This window comes from Lissotriton vulgaris, chromosome 6 (assembly GCF_964263255.1).
Source record: "Lissotriton vulgaris chromosome 6, aLisVul1.2, whole genome shotgun sequence".
Taxonomy (NCBI): Eukaryota; Metazoa; Chordata; class Amphibia; order Caudata; family Salamandridae; genus Lissotriton; species Lissotriton vulgaris.
Window position 1 is genome coordinate 157584555 of NC_141694.1, and position 18581 is coordinate 157603135.

At 48.7% G+C, this 18581-nt stretch overlaps 1 protein-coding gene across 1 annotated transcript in view; it reads right to left on the bottom strand.

Annotated features, from left to right (window-relative positions):
* EFHC1 (EF-hand domain containing 1) overlaps positions 1-18581 on the bottom strand; it is a 258645-nt gene that overhangs the window by 57010 nt on the left and 183054 nt on the right. Inside the window, exon 8 of the mRNA XM_086926193.1 lies at positions 13457-13670. Coding sequence (XP_086782319.1) covers positions 13457-13670 — 214 coding nt within the window. The remainder of the gene's footprint in view (positions 1-13456; positions 13671-18581) is intronic.

The window sequence follows — 18581 nt, forward strand, 5'->3', positions numbered from 1 at the left end:
GCTTGCTGATGAGGTGGTGACTAAATAGTCTATGGTGCTCCAGAAGAAATCGTTACTTACCTGTAACTGCAGTTATCCAGTATTAGTGTCTTTCATAGATTCACATGCCTGAATCATTCCCCGTCGTCGAGACGGGAGCCTCCGGTATATAAAAAAGTAATGTCCTATAGACATACATGTAAAGGAATAGGCCTAAGGATCTCACCTTAGTGTCCTATCTACGTCCTTATGTTAGAAGGACCAAAACAGAGTAGGCCCAAGGGTCCCACCTTGGTAGCCTATCTGTGTCCTTTTGTAAAAAGGACCAAAGTAAAGAGAACCAACCAATCAGCTACCACCTCCTTCTAGAACCTTCCTGTCAGGAGCCTCAGTCTCTCAGATTTTCGTACGCACCAAGCTAGTTAGGCGCAAACTTGTTAGAGAGATAGGTGAGTCCTTCCAGGGGAGGCGGGAGGGTGCATGTGAATCTATGAAAGACACTAATACTGGATAACTGCAGTTACAGGTAAGTAACGCATTTCTTATCCAGTATTTGGGTGTCTTTTATAGATTCACATGCCTGAATCAGAGTAGCAAGCAATACATTATGCACATTCTGTGATGGTACATCCTATATGAGTCTGTAGATAATACATATCACGCGACTGCAAACCACCAACATGCAGTGTCATGTAGATTCTAGGAAAAGAAAATGTGCATACCAGTAAAGGATGGAGGGATGTAAGAAGGCTCACCTCACTGGAACAGATGGCGAAGCACTGCTCTGCCCACTGCTGCATCCTTCGTCAGCTCAGTGTCCAAGCAGTAGTGCCTGGTGAAGGTGTGCGGGGACTTCCAGGTCGCCGCTCTACAGATGTCCAGTACCGGCACTCCAGCAAATAGTGCCGCAGACGTGGACATGGCTCTTGTCGAATGAGCTTTGACTCGTGCATCCAAGGGCCGTCCGGCCTTGTCGTGGCAAAAGGTGATCGCTGAAGAAATCCACCTTGAAATACTTTGTTTCGTCAGCACATACCTTTCCTTGGTCTACTAAAGGCAATGAAGAGTTGAGATGACTTTCTGAAGTGTTGTGTCCTGTTGATGTAGAATTTGAGACATCTCTTCAGATCTAATGAGTGCAGGGTTCTTTCAGCTGCAGTAGTTGGGTTTGGAAAGAACGACTTGAGCACCACTGGTTCGTTAAGGTGGAAGTCCGAGGGGACTTTCGGTATAAAGCGGGGGTTAGTTCGTAGAATGACCCTGTCCTCTCTGAATTGCAAAAAAGGATCTTGGATTGAGAGGGCCTGCAGTTCACTGACCCTTCTGGCAGAGGTTAGGGCCAGGAGGAGGGCCATTTTCCATGAAAGGAATTTGATGTCCGCTTTATGGATGGTTTCGAAAGGGTGCTTCATTAATTGGTGAAGGACCACATTGAGGTGCCACGACGGAGGGATTGCTCTTGGTCGTGGAAAGGATCTGAATAGACCTTTAAGGAATTGTTTTATACGTCTGTCCGCCCACAGGGATGGACCCTTGGAAGTTCTTGTGAACCTGGATATCGCTGCTAGATGTACTCTGATGGAAGCATGTGCAAGGCCTGATTGCGCTAGATGCAGTAAATATGGTAGCAGCTGCTGTGGAGTGATATGGAAGGGGTGCAGGCCTTCAGCCACACACCAAACACAGAACCGTTTCCATTTTAGTGAGTAGGTCTTATTAGTGCTGTCAGCTCTAGCCTTTGCAAGGACGTCTCTACAGTCCTGCCGTATGTTTAGGTGGCTGAATTCGCGGTATTCAGGAGCCAGGCTGACAACTTCAGAGGGCTCAAGTTCGGGTGGAGAACCTGCCCTTGGGACATTGTGAGCAGGGCTGGATGTTGGTGTAGGCGAAGAGGTGGCCGGGCAGAAAGGCGATGAAGTTCCGTGAACCAGTGCTGCCTCGGCCAGGATGGGGCGATGAGGATCAGAGTGCAGGGCTCCGACTTCATCTTCCTGAGGACCCTGGGCATCAGTGGAAATGGCGGAAAGGCGTAGGCAAACACGTTCCGCCATGCGATGGAAAATGCATTCCCGAGGGTTCCTGATTGGTGAAGCCTGCTTGCGAAGCTTGGGCATTTGGCGTTCTCTCTGGTGGCAAAGAGGTCTATCTGCGGGGTTCCCCACTCCGCGAAGATATATTCCAGCACCTCTATATCCAATTCCCATTCATGGGATGGTGACCTCTCTCTGCTCAGGGCGTCCGCCAAGACGTTGTCCTTGCCCGGGACCTATTCGGCTTTTAGCGTTATTCCATGCTTCAGAAGCCAATTCCAGACTCTCTGCGATTCTCGAGAGAGTGAAAGTGATTGCGTCCCCCCCCTGTTTGTTTAGGTAGTGCATCGTTGTGGTGTTGTCTGTCCTGACGAGCACTGGGGAGTTTCGGATGCGTGGAAGAAAAGCTTGGAGAGCTAGAAAGGCCGCTCTTAGCTCCAGTAGATTGATGTGGAGTTTGGATTCCTGTGACGTCCACTTGCCATTGATCTGGAGTTCTTGGAGGACCGCTCCCCAGCCTTCTAGGGATGCGTCCGTTGTTATTACGTGTGGTTCCGCTGAAAGCAGGAACGGTAGTCCCTGTGACAGATGTCTGGGCGACCTCCACCACTGTAAGTGGTTGACTATAGCTCGTGTGACATGTATACGGTCCTCGAAAGATCCCGCAGCTTATGTCCATTGCCTTGTTAGTTCCTCCTGGAGAGCGCGCATTTTGAGACGGCAGTGGGAAATGAGCATAATGCATGAGGACATCATGCCGAGGAGGGACTTGAAGGTGCGGACAGGTAGAGTCTTTCTCGATGCCACTGACGTGGCCAAGGAGATGAGTTTGGTCTTTCTCTCCTGAGAGGGGAAAGCTCTTGCGTGTTACGTGTCCAGAGTCGCTCCAAGAAAAGTGATGACTATGTTTGGTTCCAGTGCCAATTTCTCTCTGTTGAGGGTCAAGCCTAGGCGGCGGAAAATATTCAGACAGGCGCTGGAGGATGTGGCTGCGGCTGTCGCAGACGGTGCCTTTACCAGCCAGTCGTCCAGGTATGGGAAAACCTGGTGACCCTGTTGACGAAGGAAAGCTGCCACAGGAGAGAGGCATTTTGTAAATATCCGTGGGGCAGATTTGAGGCCAAACGGGAGAACACGAAATTGGTAGTGGTCTCCTGCCACTGCGAACCTGAGGTACTTCCTGTGTCCCTTGAGGATAGGAATGTGATAGTAGGCGTCCTGCAGGTCTAGGGACGTCATGTAGTCGCCTTCCTCTAGGAGACCCAGGATTTCCTGTAGTGTGACCACACGGAACAACTGTTTCTTTAGGAACACATTGAGCGCTCTGAGGTCGAGGATTGGTCTCCACTTTTTTCCTTTCTTGTGAATTAGGAAGAAATGGGAGTAGAAACCTTTCCCTTTTTGGGTCTGAGGAACTCTCTCTATCGCTCCCTTTTGGAGCATGGAAGCGATTTCCTGAAGAAGCAGCCGTAGGTGTCTGTGGGACCGTTTGGCTGGTGGTGTCGTTGGGGGAATTGAAACAAATTCTAGTGAATGTCCGAATTGGATGAGTTGTAACACCCACCGATCTGTTGTTATTTTTTGCCAATTTTTTAGGAAGAATGTGAGTTTCCCTCCAAGTCTTAAAAAATGCAATGGTGGATGGACTGGCCATTGGAATGAGTCATTGGCGGTTGCCAGAAGGTCTTTTTTGATGTTTTCCCCTGTAGTATCCCTGTAGGATTAGATGCTAGTGGGTGTCTTAGGCGCTAGCAGGACCAGGGCATGCTATCATTTTAAAATTGGCGCCGCATTGACACAGCCGGCAGCTTAGTCGCGCTTACCTGCCGCATTTGTATTTCTGCCTGCTTTTAACCCCCTTTTGTTGTGCAGGTCCCGGAGCTGCTGACATTGGATCCGACTTATTTTTAATTATCCCGCTTGCCCCCACCTCGCTGTAGAGTGCGCGCTGGGACCCTCCCTGGTCGCGCTGCACTCCAGTGCTCCACCTCCTGGTCCGCCCAGTGCAGACGAGATTGGCTCTGCCTGGGTCGTGACCTAGTATGCCTCCATCTTGGGTGAGGGTGCAGGCGAGCGGACTAGCGCTCGGCCCCTCCCGCCCTCGGCTCTACAAAAACTCGAGCCTGTCACTTCACTGGCGATTAGATGCTAGTGGGTGTCTTAGGCGCTAGCAGGACCAGGGCACGCTATCATTTTAAAATTGGCGCCGCATTGACACAGCCGGCAGCTTAGTCGCGCTTACCTGCCGCATTTGTATTTCTGCCTGCTTTTAACCCCCTTTTGTTGTGCAGGTCCCGGAGCTGCTGACATTGGATTCGACTTATTTTTAATTATCCCGCTTGCCCCCACCTCGCTGTAGAGTGCGCGCTGGGACCCTCCCTGGTCGAGCTGCACTCCAGTGCTCCACCTCCTGACCCGCCCAGTGCAGACGAGATTGGCTCTGCCTGGGTCGTGACCTAGTGTGCCTCCATCTTGGGTGAGGGTGCAGGCGAGCGGACTAGTGCTCGGCCCCTCCCGCCCTCCGCTCTACAAAATGGGTCCCCCTCCCAGGGAGCGCAGCGGACGGGCGCAGCGGGCGGGCCGTCTTCGCGCCAAAGTCGCGCCTAATTCCAGCCCGTCTGCGCCCTTCCGCGGCCGGACGGGTCCAGGGGCCAGGGATGCTGTCTCTGCAATCTCTTACACCTCCTCTGCTCTTATGAGCCTACAAACCCTCTCTAGGCCTCTACCGCCAGCTATCAGGGCTCGCATTTCCACACTTGGAATCGCGGGGAACATCCCTCCTCACCTGGGGCCGGATTCGCCATCTACTCCACCAGCCCCCATTGAGTCTCACATTCGTTTATTATACCTAAACACCCGTTCTCTTGTCAGACATCAAACTGACATCCTCCTCTTACTTATGGCTGAGAGGCCAGACGTTCTTTTACTGTCTGAGACCTGGCTCACCGACGATTCCCTCCCCGACATCCTGGCGGCTTTACCCCCAGATTATTACTTGTTGAACACCAATCGCCCTGGGGGCCGCTTCGGGGGTGGGGTTGTGGCAGCGGTAATACGCAAGAATTTAAAAATCATAGCCACCGCCTCCATGACTCTCCCTGAAGTGGACAGCTTGGTTCTTACCCTCGGGACTGAGGTGGGCGCAGTCACCTTTATAATACTCTACCGCCCCCCTCACCCTATGCCCTCCTTCCCCTCATCCTTCACCGAACAGCTTGTCAATCTCACTACCTCCTACCCCCCGCGTCGCCATTTTTGGCGATTTTAATTACTGGTTCCAACATAAGGATGCCGGACCTCACGCCATTGAACTATTCGAAGCCCTTTCGAGCTTAAATTTCACTCAACTTATCAAGTCTCCTACCCACAGTGGTGGTCATATTCTCGACCACATATGGGTCCACGGAGTTAAATCCTCTTGCCCGCTGATCACACCTTGTGAGTGGTCTGACCATTTCCTGATTGAGACTACAATCTCTGTCGTTGGTCATATCAGGATCCCTCCGCAGGAGGGCGGTGCCGCCCGCAAGTGGAGGGCCGCTAACTCTTCTAAACTACTCTCTCATCTGTCACAGACCCGTCCCCTCTTCCCTAACAATATCTGCACCAAAGAGCTAGACAGCAACATCTCTCACTGGCTCACGTCAGCTAGCGATATCTTTGCCCCCTTAACCAAGTTCCCCCGCTCTCGACACAGTAACTCCCATAAATGGTTTGACTCCCAACTTAAAACCCAACATCTGGAACTTCGCCAACTGGAGCGCAAGTGGAGGAGAGATTACTGTCCGTCAAGCAGAGACATTTATGTGGCCGCTCGCAACAAAGATAAAAAAGCCATCACCACGGCCAAAAAAGCATATGCCTCCGAAAGAATCCTATCAGCCCCCTGTAAATCGAAGGAGATTTTTAAAGTCCTCGACGAATTCACTTCTGATTCCAGGACGCTCCCGACCCAGGCTCCTACGCAGGAATAATGTACTGCGCTCAGCACGTTTTTTATACAGAAAATTGTTATGATTAAGGACACTATCCCGGTCACCCTCCCTGGCGCTGATTCTGTCTGCCCCCCTCATAATGTTCTCTCCCTCACACACCTCCCCTCTCTAGATTCTGCATCCCTTGCCACACTGGCCGTTCATGTCAAGTCTGGTTCACCGGACGACTGCTGTCCACCATCCATACTACGGGACATCTGCCTTACTTTACCTGACTGCATTCTTCCTTTGCTGAACTCTTCTCTTTCTTCTGGCACGGTGCCTAGCTCTTTTAAGGAGGCTGTCCTGGTGCCTCTATTGAAGAAGCCTGGAGCTGACCCCGCAGTCCTGGCGAACTTTCGACCTATCTCCCTCTTGCCCTATTTTTCTAAAATCTTGGAAGCTCACGTCACTGCCTGTCTCTCACAGTTCATCGAGAGCTCCAACTTTCTTGAGTCCAAGAAAGTTGGAGGCAGTGATCTTAGCCGTGTTGGACGCTCTGAGAGACGGCGCTGACAAGGGTTTCCCCCAGGCCCTGGTACTTTTAGATCTGTCGGCCGCCTTCGACACGGTGGTCCACAACATCCTTCTCCACCGTGTCGAGCAGGCCGGCATCCAGGGCCTGGCACTGGCATGGGTTGAATCCTTTCTGACCGGGAGGTCTCAGACACTCAGCTTGGGTACCTTTAGGGCACCTAGGGAGCGCTCACTCTGCGGGGTCCCCCAGGTCTCCTCCTTATCCCCTCTTCTCTTCAATCTGTACCTTCGACCTCTTCTCTTTTCTCTGAGGCAGTGGGACGTCACCGTCTTCAACTACGCTGACGACCTGCAACTCATCTTCTCTCTCAACTCTTCTTCTGCTATCCCTAATTTCCAGGCAGTTATGTCCCACATTCTCCAGTGGATGAGCCAGAACCAACTTAAATTGAACCCCGGGAAGACGGAGCTCCTTCTCCCGGCTAAGAGCTCTACCCACTGGGGTCCGCATTTCTGGCTGGCAGAGCTCGGTCCCCCCCCCACCCCTGTGGCCTCGGTGAAAAGCCTCGGGGCCACTATTGACTCCGAGCTATCCCTTAAGCCCCAGATAGGGATAGTGGTCTCTTCCTGCATGTATCAGCTGCGCAGGATTAGGAAGGTGGCCTATCTCCTGACTCCCGAAGCCCTGATCCAAGTCATCATGGCTCTTGTTCTCTCCCGCTTGGATTTCTCGAACTCTATCTATCATGGTCTGCCTAAATCCTTTCTTCTCAGACTACAAATTGTTCAGAACCAAGCGGCGAGACTGGCCTTCGGGATCCCGAAATGGCAATCCGCCAGACCTCTTCTCACCAAATTGCATTGGCTCCCTGTCATCTCGAGGGCAGCCTTCAAGATCGGCTGCCTCACCTTCAAATCCCTAACTGGTCCCTGCCCTGCTTTCCTGAAATCCCTTATCAGTCCCTACTGTCCTTCACGTAACCTCAGATCTTCCCACCTTCACCTCCTGGTTGTCCCTTCTATTAAACTCTGCAGATCTGGAGGTCGGAGATTCGCACATTTGGCCCCTAAACTCTGGAATTCTCTCCCCTTCCCGCTCAAATCCTCTAATTCTCTCATTCAATTCCGGAAATCTCTAAAAACATGGCTTTTCCCACAATCCAGCTAAATCCCTCTGCTCCCTCTGCATCTGATCAGCGCCAGGAAACCCATGGTGACAGTGCGCTCTGTAAGCACATCTTAACATAACATAACATAACATAACATAACATAACATAACATAACATAACATAACATAACATAACATAACATAACATAACATAACATAACATAACATAACATAACTTATTGTAGGAAGATTGACGTCCTGTCTGGCCTTGTCGCTGTTGGTACTGCGTTTTGCTCTGGCTGTACGGGTAGGAGGACCTATTCTGGTAGGAGCCTCTATATGTAGGTTGTCCTCTTCCTCTGTTACCACGAAAGGACTGGTTCCTGAATTGCAGAGTTCCCAGAGCTTTGGCCGTATCTGTGTCCTTTTTGATAGTGGTGAGGACCTCGTCAATTTTTTCGCCCAAGAGATGTTGGCCATCGTAGGGCATATCGATGATTTTTGTTTGTACTTCCTGACGGAAGGAGGTGGCCTTGAGCCAGCCTTGTCGTCTCAGAACAGCGGCACCTGCCAGCTGCCCGAAGCCAGTCATGGCGACGTCTATTGCACAGTCAATCAGCTCAGAGGCAGATGTTTGGCCCTCTAGGAGAAGCGAATGTGCCTCCTCCTTTAAATCCTCTGGCAGATTAGCTAGGTAGGGTGCGATGTCTGCCCAGAGTTGACGGTTGTAGCGGCCCAGAAGTGCTATCGAATTCGCCACCTTCACCGTCATTGCCGACGTGGTGGAGAAACGTTTTCCAATGGTATCTAGTTTTCTGCCTTCCTTGTCAGGTGGCGTCGACAAAGGAGATGCTGGATTACGCGAGTTTTTCTGCGCCGCTTGGGTTACCACAGAGTCTGCTTTGGGGTGACCCGTGAGGAATGCTGGCACCGATGAGGTTTCTTTGTATTTTTTATCAAGCCTGGGCACTACCACAGGAATTGAAGCTGGCGTTTGCATTAGTTGTTTGCCTTGTTTCCAGAGGAAGTCAATGATCGGTATTGACCTAGTCGTCTTTTTTTGTAGGTTCCTTAAAATCGTAGAGGAAGCATTCAATCTCCTGGGTTTCCATAGACATATGGAACTGTTTGGCCGCCCGCTCTATGAGGTTATGGAAACCACCGATGTCTACAGGTGGTGATACCGAAGACTGTGGTTCTGGAGAGGCTGGAGAATGTGCGACGTAGTCCTGGTCTGCATCAGGGTCTGGTTCGTCGTCACGGACCTCACCTTCTTCTTGATCTCTCTCCATATCGTCGGACGAGAGAATGTCTTGTGTTGGATCCTGGTCTTTAGAAAGTAGTAGTGGAGGAGGCTTATGTCGAGGCACAGGAGCAGGTACCTGTGCAACTGGAGGTGCAGGTGTAGTGGTTTTCTCTGGGAACCGCTCTTTGTAGTCCTTTATGAGGAATTGCAAATCCGAGACAATGGATGCTGGTAGGCACACCATCGGTGTTACTTGTGTGTGCACCTGAGTGTGGACAGTCTGTTCTACGTGCTCCTCCTCTTCCTGTTCCTCGTCTGTGTTTTGGCACTTAAGCACCAAGTCTGATGGGCTAGTGGCCTGTGTATATAACTCCTCCTCCGACTCTTCATCTTGCAATAGGCAGGATGGAGTCAGTTGTTGCACCTTACTGGGTGACGTCAGGTCTGGCGTGATTGGCTTTTTCGTTATTTTAACTGTGATATGGGATGTCTGGGCATCCATGGTATGCAGGGCTCGACAAATCCGAAAAATGGTACTAGTCCTGCTGGTCTAGTACCATGGAAAATCCCCTCGACCTGACTGCAACCCACTTGACCTCCGTCTCTGGAAACGGAGCAAAAGTGACAAGTTAACAAGATTTAAAGGCATCTTTATTGCTCATTCCCTTAATGAGCAATAAAAATGCCTTTAAATCATGTTATCTTGTCACTTTTGCTCTGTTTTCAAAGACAGAGGACAAAAGTTAGTTTGACTTCCTACTCGCCAGAAAGGGCGAGTAGGACCTAAAAATAGCTCGTCCTCATCCATTCTCCCTCGCAAATGCGAGCGGGCGAGTGGATTTGTCGAGCCCTGGTATGCGACAGTAGCTCAGACTCTTTCCATGTGCCTGCGGTCGTCGACGCTTGTGTCGACGGTGCCGCTGTAGAAATTTCCTTCGTCGACGTTAATTTACTCTTCGTCGACGGTGTCTCCGTCGACGGTGTTCTCGTCGACGTGGTCCTCGTCGACGGCAATTTCTCCGTCGTCGACGATTTCGTCGTCGTCGATGGAATACTCTTCGTCGACGAGAGAGGCTTCGTCGACGTCACGGTTTTCGTCGACGGAGTAGTCGTCGGTGTCTTCGACGTCGATCTCGTCGTCGACGGCACAATCTTAGTCGTCGATGGGGTGACTGGGATGGTAGACGGCACAGGCCTACTCGCCGACGATGAAGGTGTCGTCCCTGTCGTCGAGGAAGTTGCCGACGATGCCGTCGTCGTCGACACTGTTGTCGTCGTCGACGAGACGGTCCTTTGCGCTGAGGTGCCCATTGACGTTGTCGTCGTCGTCGAGATCGGCGGCTGCTTCCTGGAGACAGGTGTCACTGGTGTTCTGCCCTCTGAAGACTTTCTGAAAGCCTTCTTAGGAGGGGTGTCTGAGGGGCTAGGGGAAGTAACCCTTGGCCTCTTCAAGGAGAACTGCGAAGTACCAGACATACTCTCACCCTCTGATACCAAGTCGCTTTCAGGTTTGTTCTTCAGTCTGCTTAAATATAGTAGTAAGCGTCCTTCTCGGTCCTTCAGGGTTTTGTTTGAGAAGGTTCTACATATCTTGCAGTCCTTGGCTTGATGTTGAGGGTAGAGGCAATACAATCAGGTTTCGTGTTTGTCCTCTGCATGGAGCCTTTTTTTACTGCAAGAAGAAAAGAGACCTTTTTTCTGGCTATCAGCCATAACGATAGAAGTTGGATAAATTCGTTTTGTAAGAAAAAAGCAAGTTTCCTGAGGAGAACTCAGGTGGAGACTCCCAAGCACAACGTGCGGCAGAAAATCTGAGAGACTGAGGCTCCTGACAGGAAGGTTCTAGAAGGAGGTGGTAGCTGATTGGTTGGTTCTCTTTACTTTGGTCCTTTTTACAAAAGGACACAGATAGGCTACCAAGGTGAGACCCTTGGGCCTACTCTGTTTTGGTCCTTCTAACATAAGGACGTAGATAGGACACTAAGGTGAGATCCTTAGGCCTATTCCTTTATATGTATGTCTATAGGACATTACTTTTTTATATACCGGAGGCTCCCGTCTCGACGACGGGGAATGATTCAGGCATGTGAATCTATGAAAGACACCCAAATACTGGATAACTAGAGCGCTACCCCACCAGAAGTATAAATCTGCTCCCGAAGGCCCTCCGCACAAACGGCAATAGCTGTGACGTACCGGGGCCGGGGGAGAGTACACAGGTAAGATTGGTCACAAGAATACTTTAAAAAATATGGCGATTATTAAAAACAGTTCAGCGCAGTAACATAGATCACAATCACACATCAACTGGCAGTGTCTCTCACTACCGAGACTCACCACGTGCCACCATCACCAGGCAGGGTTGTTAGTGCACAGGAAGGGATTCGTGGTGTATGGTTTGAAGTGGGTGCCCTGACCTTCATGCACCAGTCTAGTATATCAACCTCCACCAGTTTTCTCCCTATTCTCCAATGCCCCACCAGGCCACCAAAAGCACAGTTTGTACTGAGGTACTTGTCTTAGAACACAACCCGTCTCCTGGGTCGTTCGTGGTTGTGGCACCAGAGCCCTGGGACTGCTGTAGCTGTGGTTCACGCCGCTGGCCGCCTCCTCCTTGAGATCCTCTTCCCCGGTTTTCTCCAGGGCCTCGTATTCCTCCTCAGACGTGATTTCCGCTTGGGACCGGTCTTTGGGGCACTCCTCCTTTCTTCTTGCCGCCTTCACCGTCTAAGTGTCTCCGTCCTGTTCGGCATTTCTCCCGATGCCTTCCTAGCCTCCTCTTCTCTGTCGTCAGGAACGGGGTGTGACCATCTACAAGCCCTATTCTCCCAGGCATCTAGGACGCTCTACTCTCTGTTAATGCGTCCCACAGTGTTGGCCATAACGGGGTCCCGCCCCTTCTCACAAAGAGTATTACTATATGGCTTGGCCCCTGGCTACAGAGTTTTCATAGGGATAGTTATTTAAGTCCCACAATGTTTAATCTTTATGTGGTACCAATGGCTGCCTTGATTCATTCCTACAACTTACAATTGACAGCCTATGCAGATGATATGCAAACTGAGGTCTATTTTAGTGAAATGTCAGCTCTGCTTGGCTAGTGTGGCAAAGTGGAAAAGATTTAACTCTTGGAAGTTGAATGGGGACAAGATTGCGGTAGTGATTTTGGGCAGCCCAGGGCAGCTCATCTTGGTGCCCAGCTGAATTTGGAACTCTGCATATTCCACTAAAAGCAGCAAAGAGCAATGAGGACTATAAGGACAACAAACTTGCAATGAAAAAACACAGATTAACATAGTTTGCTCCAGTAGCTTCTTCCACGTTTGCCAACTTCAGAAAATACTACCACCACTAGCAGTGGAGAAGTGCAAATAAGTAATTCAAGCAGTAGTGCTATCAAGGCTGGATTACTGGGATTCTTTATAAGTAGGACTGCCTCCAATACTCCTGAACAGGCAGCATCTGGTGCTCAATGCTGCGGCCAGGCAGCTATTTAATAGTCCATGACATCAATCTATGTGGCTGCAAGCCCCTCACAAGTATACTGCCCACTTGAAGCATAGCGAAACAGGTATACGCCTGACTTTCAAAAGTTGCCACCCAGAAATATTTTGAAACGGCCGATGGGAAGAAATTGCAATGTGATGAAAAACAGATCATGCTATTTAAATGTTATGTGTATAAACTAGGACAGAAGCACCTCCACTGAGATCTTCTACAGTGACATATTTTTTAAATATTCTGAATGACAGCAAAGGTTTTATGAACAGTTTATTTTATATAAATAAAAGCAACATCAAAAAAGTAATAAATGTATCAGAACATATTAACCCGTTCGGCGCTCCTCGGGTGAGCTGTGCTAGAGACAGAACGGTTCCGTCACGGCCCGCTCGACGTGCCTGCGCGGCGCTGATTTCGCGCCTGCACGGCTTGTTCTATTGAGCGTGCGCGTTCGTGACGGAACCGTTACGTCAATAGCACAGCTCACCCGAGGCGCGTGACGGAGCGTGTGACGGAGCGGTTCCGTCACAAGGCGGCCCCCCCACCCCCTAGCACGGCAGCGGAATTGCCGCCGCAGTGAAGGGGTTAATGAGTCTAAGGTTGACAGAATGGAGTGGCGTTTGCTGTTATGAAGTGCAGACAACAATTTGAAGAGCAAAGGAAATAGCAGACAAATATTAAAGAATTAAAGATGGCCCTTGTTCTGAAAAAACAGACAGATAGTGCAGTCTGGCTGATCAACAAGAGGCATAAGCTACAGTGTTATTTTAAAGAGATGTGTTAGAAGCGAAAGGTAGGTTGAAGGCTTGCACTGGAAAAAAAGCACATCTCCTAAATTTAAGATTCCTTGTGTCCCTAAACACTACTGTATAGTAATTTTAGCTAGAGTTGTAATTCAGAACTGCCTCCCTAAAGAAAACTTGCTGCCCAGTACATTTCAAGATGCTGTGCGACCACATTTTCTCTTTTACACAGAATATACACCATTTGAAAGCTTTTATATTAGCATTACTCTAGTAGAAGTAGTAGGCTCACAGCATGAAGTCAACAATGAGCACCTCTGCTTACTATATTAAATCACATTTTGAGAAAATAATTTGTATCATACCCAACTGCAGTCAAAAGTCTGTTTTTAACCTACCTTCAACAACAGAGCCAATGGCAAAGTCCGCTGGCGTATAGTAGATGGGGTAATCCATGGGAGAGTCCGGTTTTAGTACCTTGGACCTCTCAAGAAATTTGCCTCCAATGATTCCAGAGTTACGAATTTGTGGCTCAAAGATACTGATCATATCGGTCGATAAGAAGTAGTTGAGTACGAATCGTCGAATTTTGTCTTCAGGGTTTACAGAATCCTTAATTATGTAAATAAAAGTTAGAACATTTAAATTGTTTATTTACATTGCATATTTTAAAGCATTATGATGTACATTATTAGAGACGAACAAGTTACTTACCTTCGGTAACGCTTTTACTGGTGTATAAAGTACCTGCCTCTGGATTCCTCAGATTTTGAATTATCCCAATGCGCAACATTCCACGGAAACTCTTCTCCTCAGCACTCTCAATTCGATGAGGACATCACAATGGAACGGCTCCGCGCGCAACTCGGAGTGACGTCTTCGGAGCCATCAGAAGAAATCGTCGGTATACTGACGTCAGTTCCACCAATTTTTTCCATGCTTTAGAGGCAAATGTGTGAAACGACAAGCTTTTTACAAGTATACACAGTATACAAACACAACAAAACCTGGAAATTCTTCATCATAGACATTTCCTAGTGCCAAGTATCCCATGATTCCAACAATAATTGACATAAAATACACATTGATTTTTTTTTTGGTGAAAGGCAACGGGGAGGCGGGTGGGCCAGTGAGGAATTCACAGGTAGATACTGTATCCACCAGAAAAAGCGTTACCGAAGGTAAGTACCTTGTTCTTCGGATAGATACATCTGCCTGTGGATTCCTCACCTTTTGAGTTGAATTTCCACGCAGTCCTGCTCACGGGGAAGGGTGCCTGCCTGCCTATACCAGAAAATCCTGCAGCACAGAATGAGCAAAATGGCCATCCCTCCTCATTTCTGAATCCAAGCAATAGTGCTTTGCAAAAGTGTGGAGGGAGGCCTAAGTTGCCGCCTTCCAGATGACTACCACAGGGACACCTCTAGCCAAAGTTGAAAAAGAAGACTTAGCTCTGGTAGAATGAGCATGAATACCTTCAGAAGGTTCCTTCTTGGCCAAGGAGTAGCAGATCTTGATACACAGGATGATCCACCTGGACAGTGTTCTTTGGTGGACAGTCTTGCCCTTCATCTTACCCACATAACTAATGAAGAGTTAATCATCCAACCTGAAGTCCTTGGTTCTGTCCAAGTAGAAGCTGACTGCCCTCTTGGCGTCTAGGCAATCAAGTCTCTCCTCCTTCTGAGAAGGGTGCGGGGGAGGGTAGAAAGTAGGTAAGGTGATGAGACTGCCCCGAATGGAAAGGAGTGACCACCTTAGGCAGGAAAGCTGCTCTGGTACTAAGAACCATCTTATCCGCATCGAATGATGTAAATGGAGGCTAAGAGCTAAGAGCCTACAATTCACTCACCCTCCTAGCATAAGTGATAGCAACCCAAAATATAGTTTTAAACACTAGAAACCTTAATGTAAACTATGTAAAGGTTCAAAGGGTGAACCCATCAAAATGTGAGAACCAAATTCAAATACCACTGGGGCATGATAAAAGGAGTGGGAGGAAACCTGTTAGTGAGACCCTTAATGAATCTCATACATTTGGGAGATTTAAACAACAAAGGTTGATCTGGTAAACAGAGAAAAGTCGACAAGGCAGAAAAGTAGCCCTTTACAGTAGCTACTGCACAAACTTGTTACGCTAGGGAAAGAGTGAAACTCAGAACACCAGATAAATGGGCCCGCAAAGGATCAATCGATCTCTCTTCACACTATTTAACAAACTTGACCCACCTACCAGAATAGACAGATTTGGTGGAGTGTCTTCTGGCTGATAATATAACGTCCACCACATCCAGTGGAAGAGAAAAGGAACTCAGGTTGTCCCGTTCAATCTCCAGGCATGAGGCTGCAGGCTCTGGATGTGGGGATGTAGAAACTGCCTCTGTGACTACGAGAGGAAGTCTGCCCTGAGAGGGCGGTGGAGCGGAGGGTGCAATGAGAGGCAAAGGAGGTCTGTGTACCATACCCTTTGGGCCAATCCAGGGTGATCAATATGACTTGGGCCCGGTTTTGGCGAATCTTCCTCTGAACTCGAGGAATCAAGGGCATGGGAGGAAACATGTAAAAAAGCTGTGAGCCCCAATGCTCCCCACGTCAGATACTGGAGACTGCAGAATTCCGGGCAGTGTTCGTTCTTGTGAGTGGCCAACAGGTCCAACTGAGGAAACTTCTATATCCTGAAAATGTGAAGGATCACTTCCGAAGGAGACGCCACTTATGATCAGCCGAATACTGCTGACTGAGGCTGTCTGCACGCACATTCAGATCTCCGGCCAGATGATTTGCGATTACGCAAATCTAATGGTCCTGAGTGTAGGACCAGAGTCATATCACCCGCAAATACAAGAAGATTGATATGAAACAACCTTTCCTCTGGAGACCAAAGACCTTTGAACTCAAGATTCCCCAGATGGGCTCCCAACCCTAGAGTGGAGGCATCCATTATCACTGTGGCCACCATGAAGAGCATGTCCAGACACCATGCTCCGGTGAGAGACACCATAAACAATCTTCATGGGGGTCAGTGATGAATATCTGCCCCCCACATTCTCTGCATGGCTTGAAAGCCAACTTCCTAGGAGTAGTTATCTTCTATGGCTACACACTCGCGATACCAGCAACAAAGATACTCCCAGAAATGGAGAGCCTGGAAGAAACTGTTACGCGTCGACAGTGTGGAAAAAAGGGAACTGACGCCAGCACGCTGATGAGGCCTTCTTATGGCTCCGTTGACGTCACACGGAGTTGCATTTGGAGCCGTTAAATTGTGACGTCCTTGTCGACATGGGGGAGCTGAGGAGAAACCTTTCCCTGAAATGCGGTACATTGGGATAAGTCAAAAGGTGAAGAATCCACAGGCAGATGTATTGATCAGAATAAGCAAATAGATACATCTTTCCAGATCAAAACGAATGACATTCTGCATTATATTATTACAATTGTGAGTTTAACAGGAAAACTTAAATTAAATGTATCTATTTGATCCTGAAAACATCACTAAAAACTGGTTGTTAACCTCACTTGTGAGCAATTTTTCTACTCCCAGTTCTTTTATTGCAGATTCCATAAAATAATCAAAAGTAAATGTTCCCATTTTATTCATACAAGGTACTGTCACATCTATCCATATGCGAGCAATCATTAACCGCCTAATAGTCAAAGATAAAAATACCAATACTTTATCACGTAAATACATTTTGGGTGAGGCATAAAAAAAAAATGTTCCAATGGTTCAGTATCACACACTCTCATTGTACCAAACTTAGCATCAATTTTCATTTCAGCATATGTACCAAATATGGCGCTTCGGAACATCCACAATGGGGACATATCTTCCATTTAAGACGTTTATAGAGGGTACCCTTTGGGAATCCAATTGTTTAAAAGTGCTGTGTTGTATGTTTTGTCGCAACAACTGACAGTTTATCAGTGCAAGTCAGCTCTTGACATGCACTAAACAGATGAGGCCTAATTATGAGTCTGACGGTCCCAGGACCGCCAGACGGTTGGGGGCACGGTGGTGGCTGTCCAGCCACGGTCGCACTGATGGTTTGACTGGCCTATTACGAGTTGGTTTGTTCGGACCGTAATTGGACCCCTGGCTCCCCCAGGAAACCCCTGTTCCCTGCCGGTGGCACGCCAGTCAGGTCATTGTAAGATGCAGGTGGTGCAGTTGCGGCACCGCCATGCATATTTCAAGTTTCAGGACGGCCAGCGTTTTCATAGAGGTCTTTCCTTCATGAAATGGCTGACGGTGCTGAAACACAGGGCCCCCCTGTGCCACCTCAGCCTGGGGATGCATGCAGTGGTGCACAACATGTGCCCTTCCTGTGTGCATGCGCCCCAGTTTCTGCACGGCATGGACTTTACAGTCCATGCCATGCAAGAACCTGTGTGGTGTTCCCATTGTGTGCCTTTTTCAAAGGCACTGCCATCTTTGAACGAGGCACTGCCACGGGAACCAGCACACCTCCCACCCGCCAGACCACTTAAATTGCTTGTAACCTGGCAGGCGCAGCGACTCTTGGAGAATGGAGGAGACAGCAAAGTGGGCCGCGCGTCCCGTCAAAAGTCACAATCAGGCCATTAGGACTGCGCTGTCATCTCACGACCAGATTATAAGTAATTTTGTGGTCTGGAGGGCTGGCGGTGTGGAGGTTCCCACGGTGGTGCCTCTTTCAAAGGCAGCAGTGCCTTTGAAAAGGCACTGCAACAGGAATGCCCAACAGGTACCTGCATGGAATGGACTATTAAGTCCATGCCATGCAGGGACTGGGGGACATGTACACAGGGGGCACAATCTGTGCCCCCCCCCCCCGCATGCATCCTCAGGTTGAGGGGGCACCAGGGGCCCTGTAGAGCCCCTTTTGTTTCAGGACTGCGAGCCAGTTTATGGAGGAAAGACTTCCATGAAAATGCTGGCGGTCGAATTATGGTCCAACTACTCAACTTGTAATAGGGTGGTTGGTCCTCGGACTGCCAGACTAGTAATTAGGCCTTCACTGTCCAACAGCCTTCTGTAACATTATGGTTATTCTCTCGGGCTATCAGATTGTAATTGCTCAAACGTGTGATGCAAGGTTGAGATAAATAAATGACCAATTTCACAGATGTGGAGATCAAAGAATTAATGGTGAGCCAGAGTACACTACCCTGTTCCTTCTCGTAACGTGCTTAAGATAAAGGCATCAATCTATAACAATTTATAATATAGCCTCCTGAAGTATATGAAATCAACTGTGCAAATGATTAAAATGAGCCCACCTAAATAAACGGACACAAATACCGGAAAAGAGGCCTTTTCTGAATCCTAAAAAATCCTCACTATTAAAGATTTCCAGAGGGGGAGGAACGTCCTACAGCGGTGCATTAAAATGAAATTATAGAACCGCAAAGTCTTGTGTTATATCCAACACAGTACATAGAGAGCTTTCAATGAAACCTTTTTGAAAATCTGCGGTTTCCACATTTGATGAAATGTAATCAAGAACTCCTGTCTACTGTACATCATAAAAATATTGATGC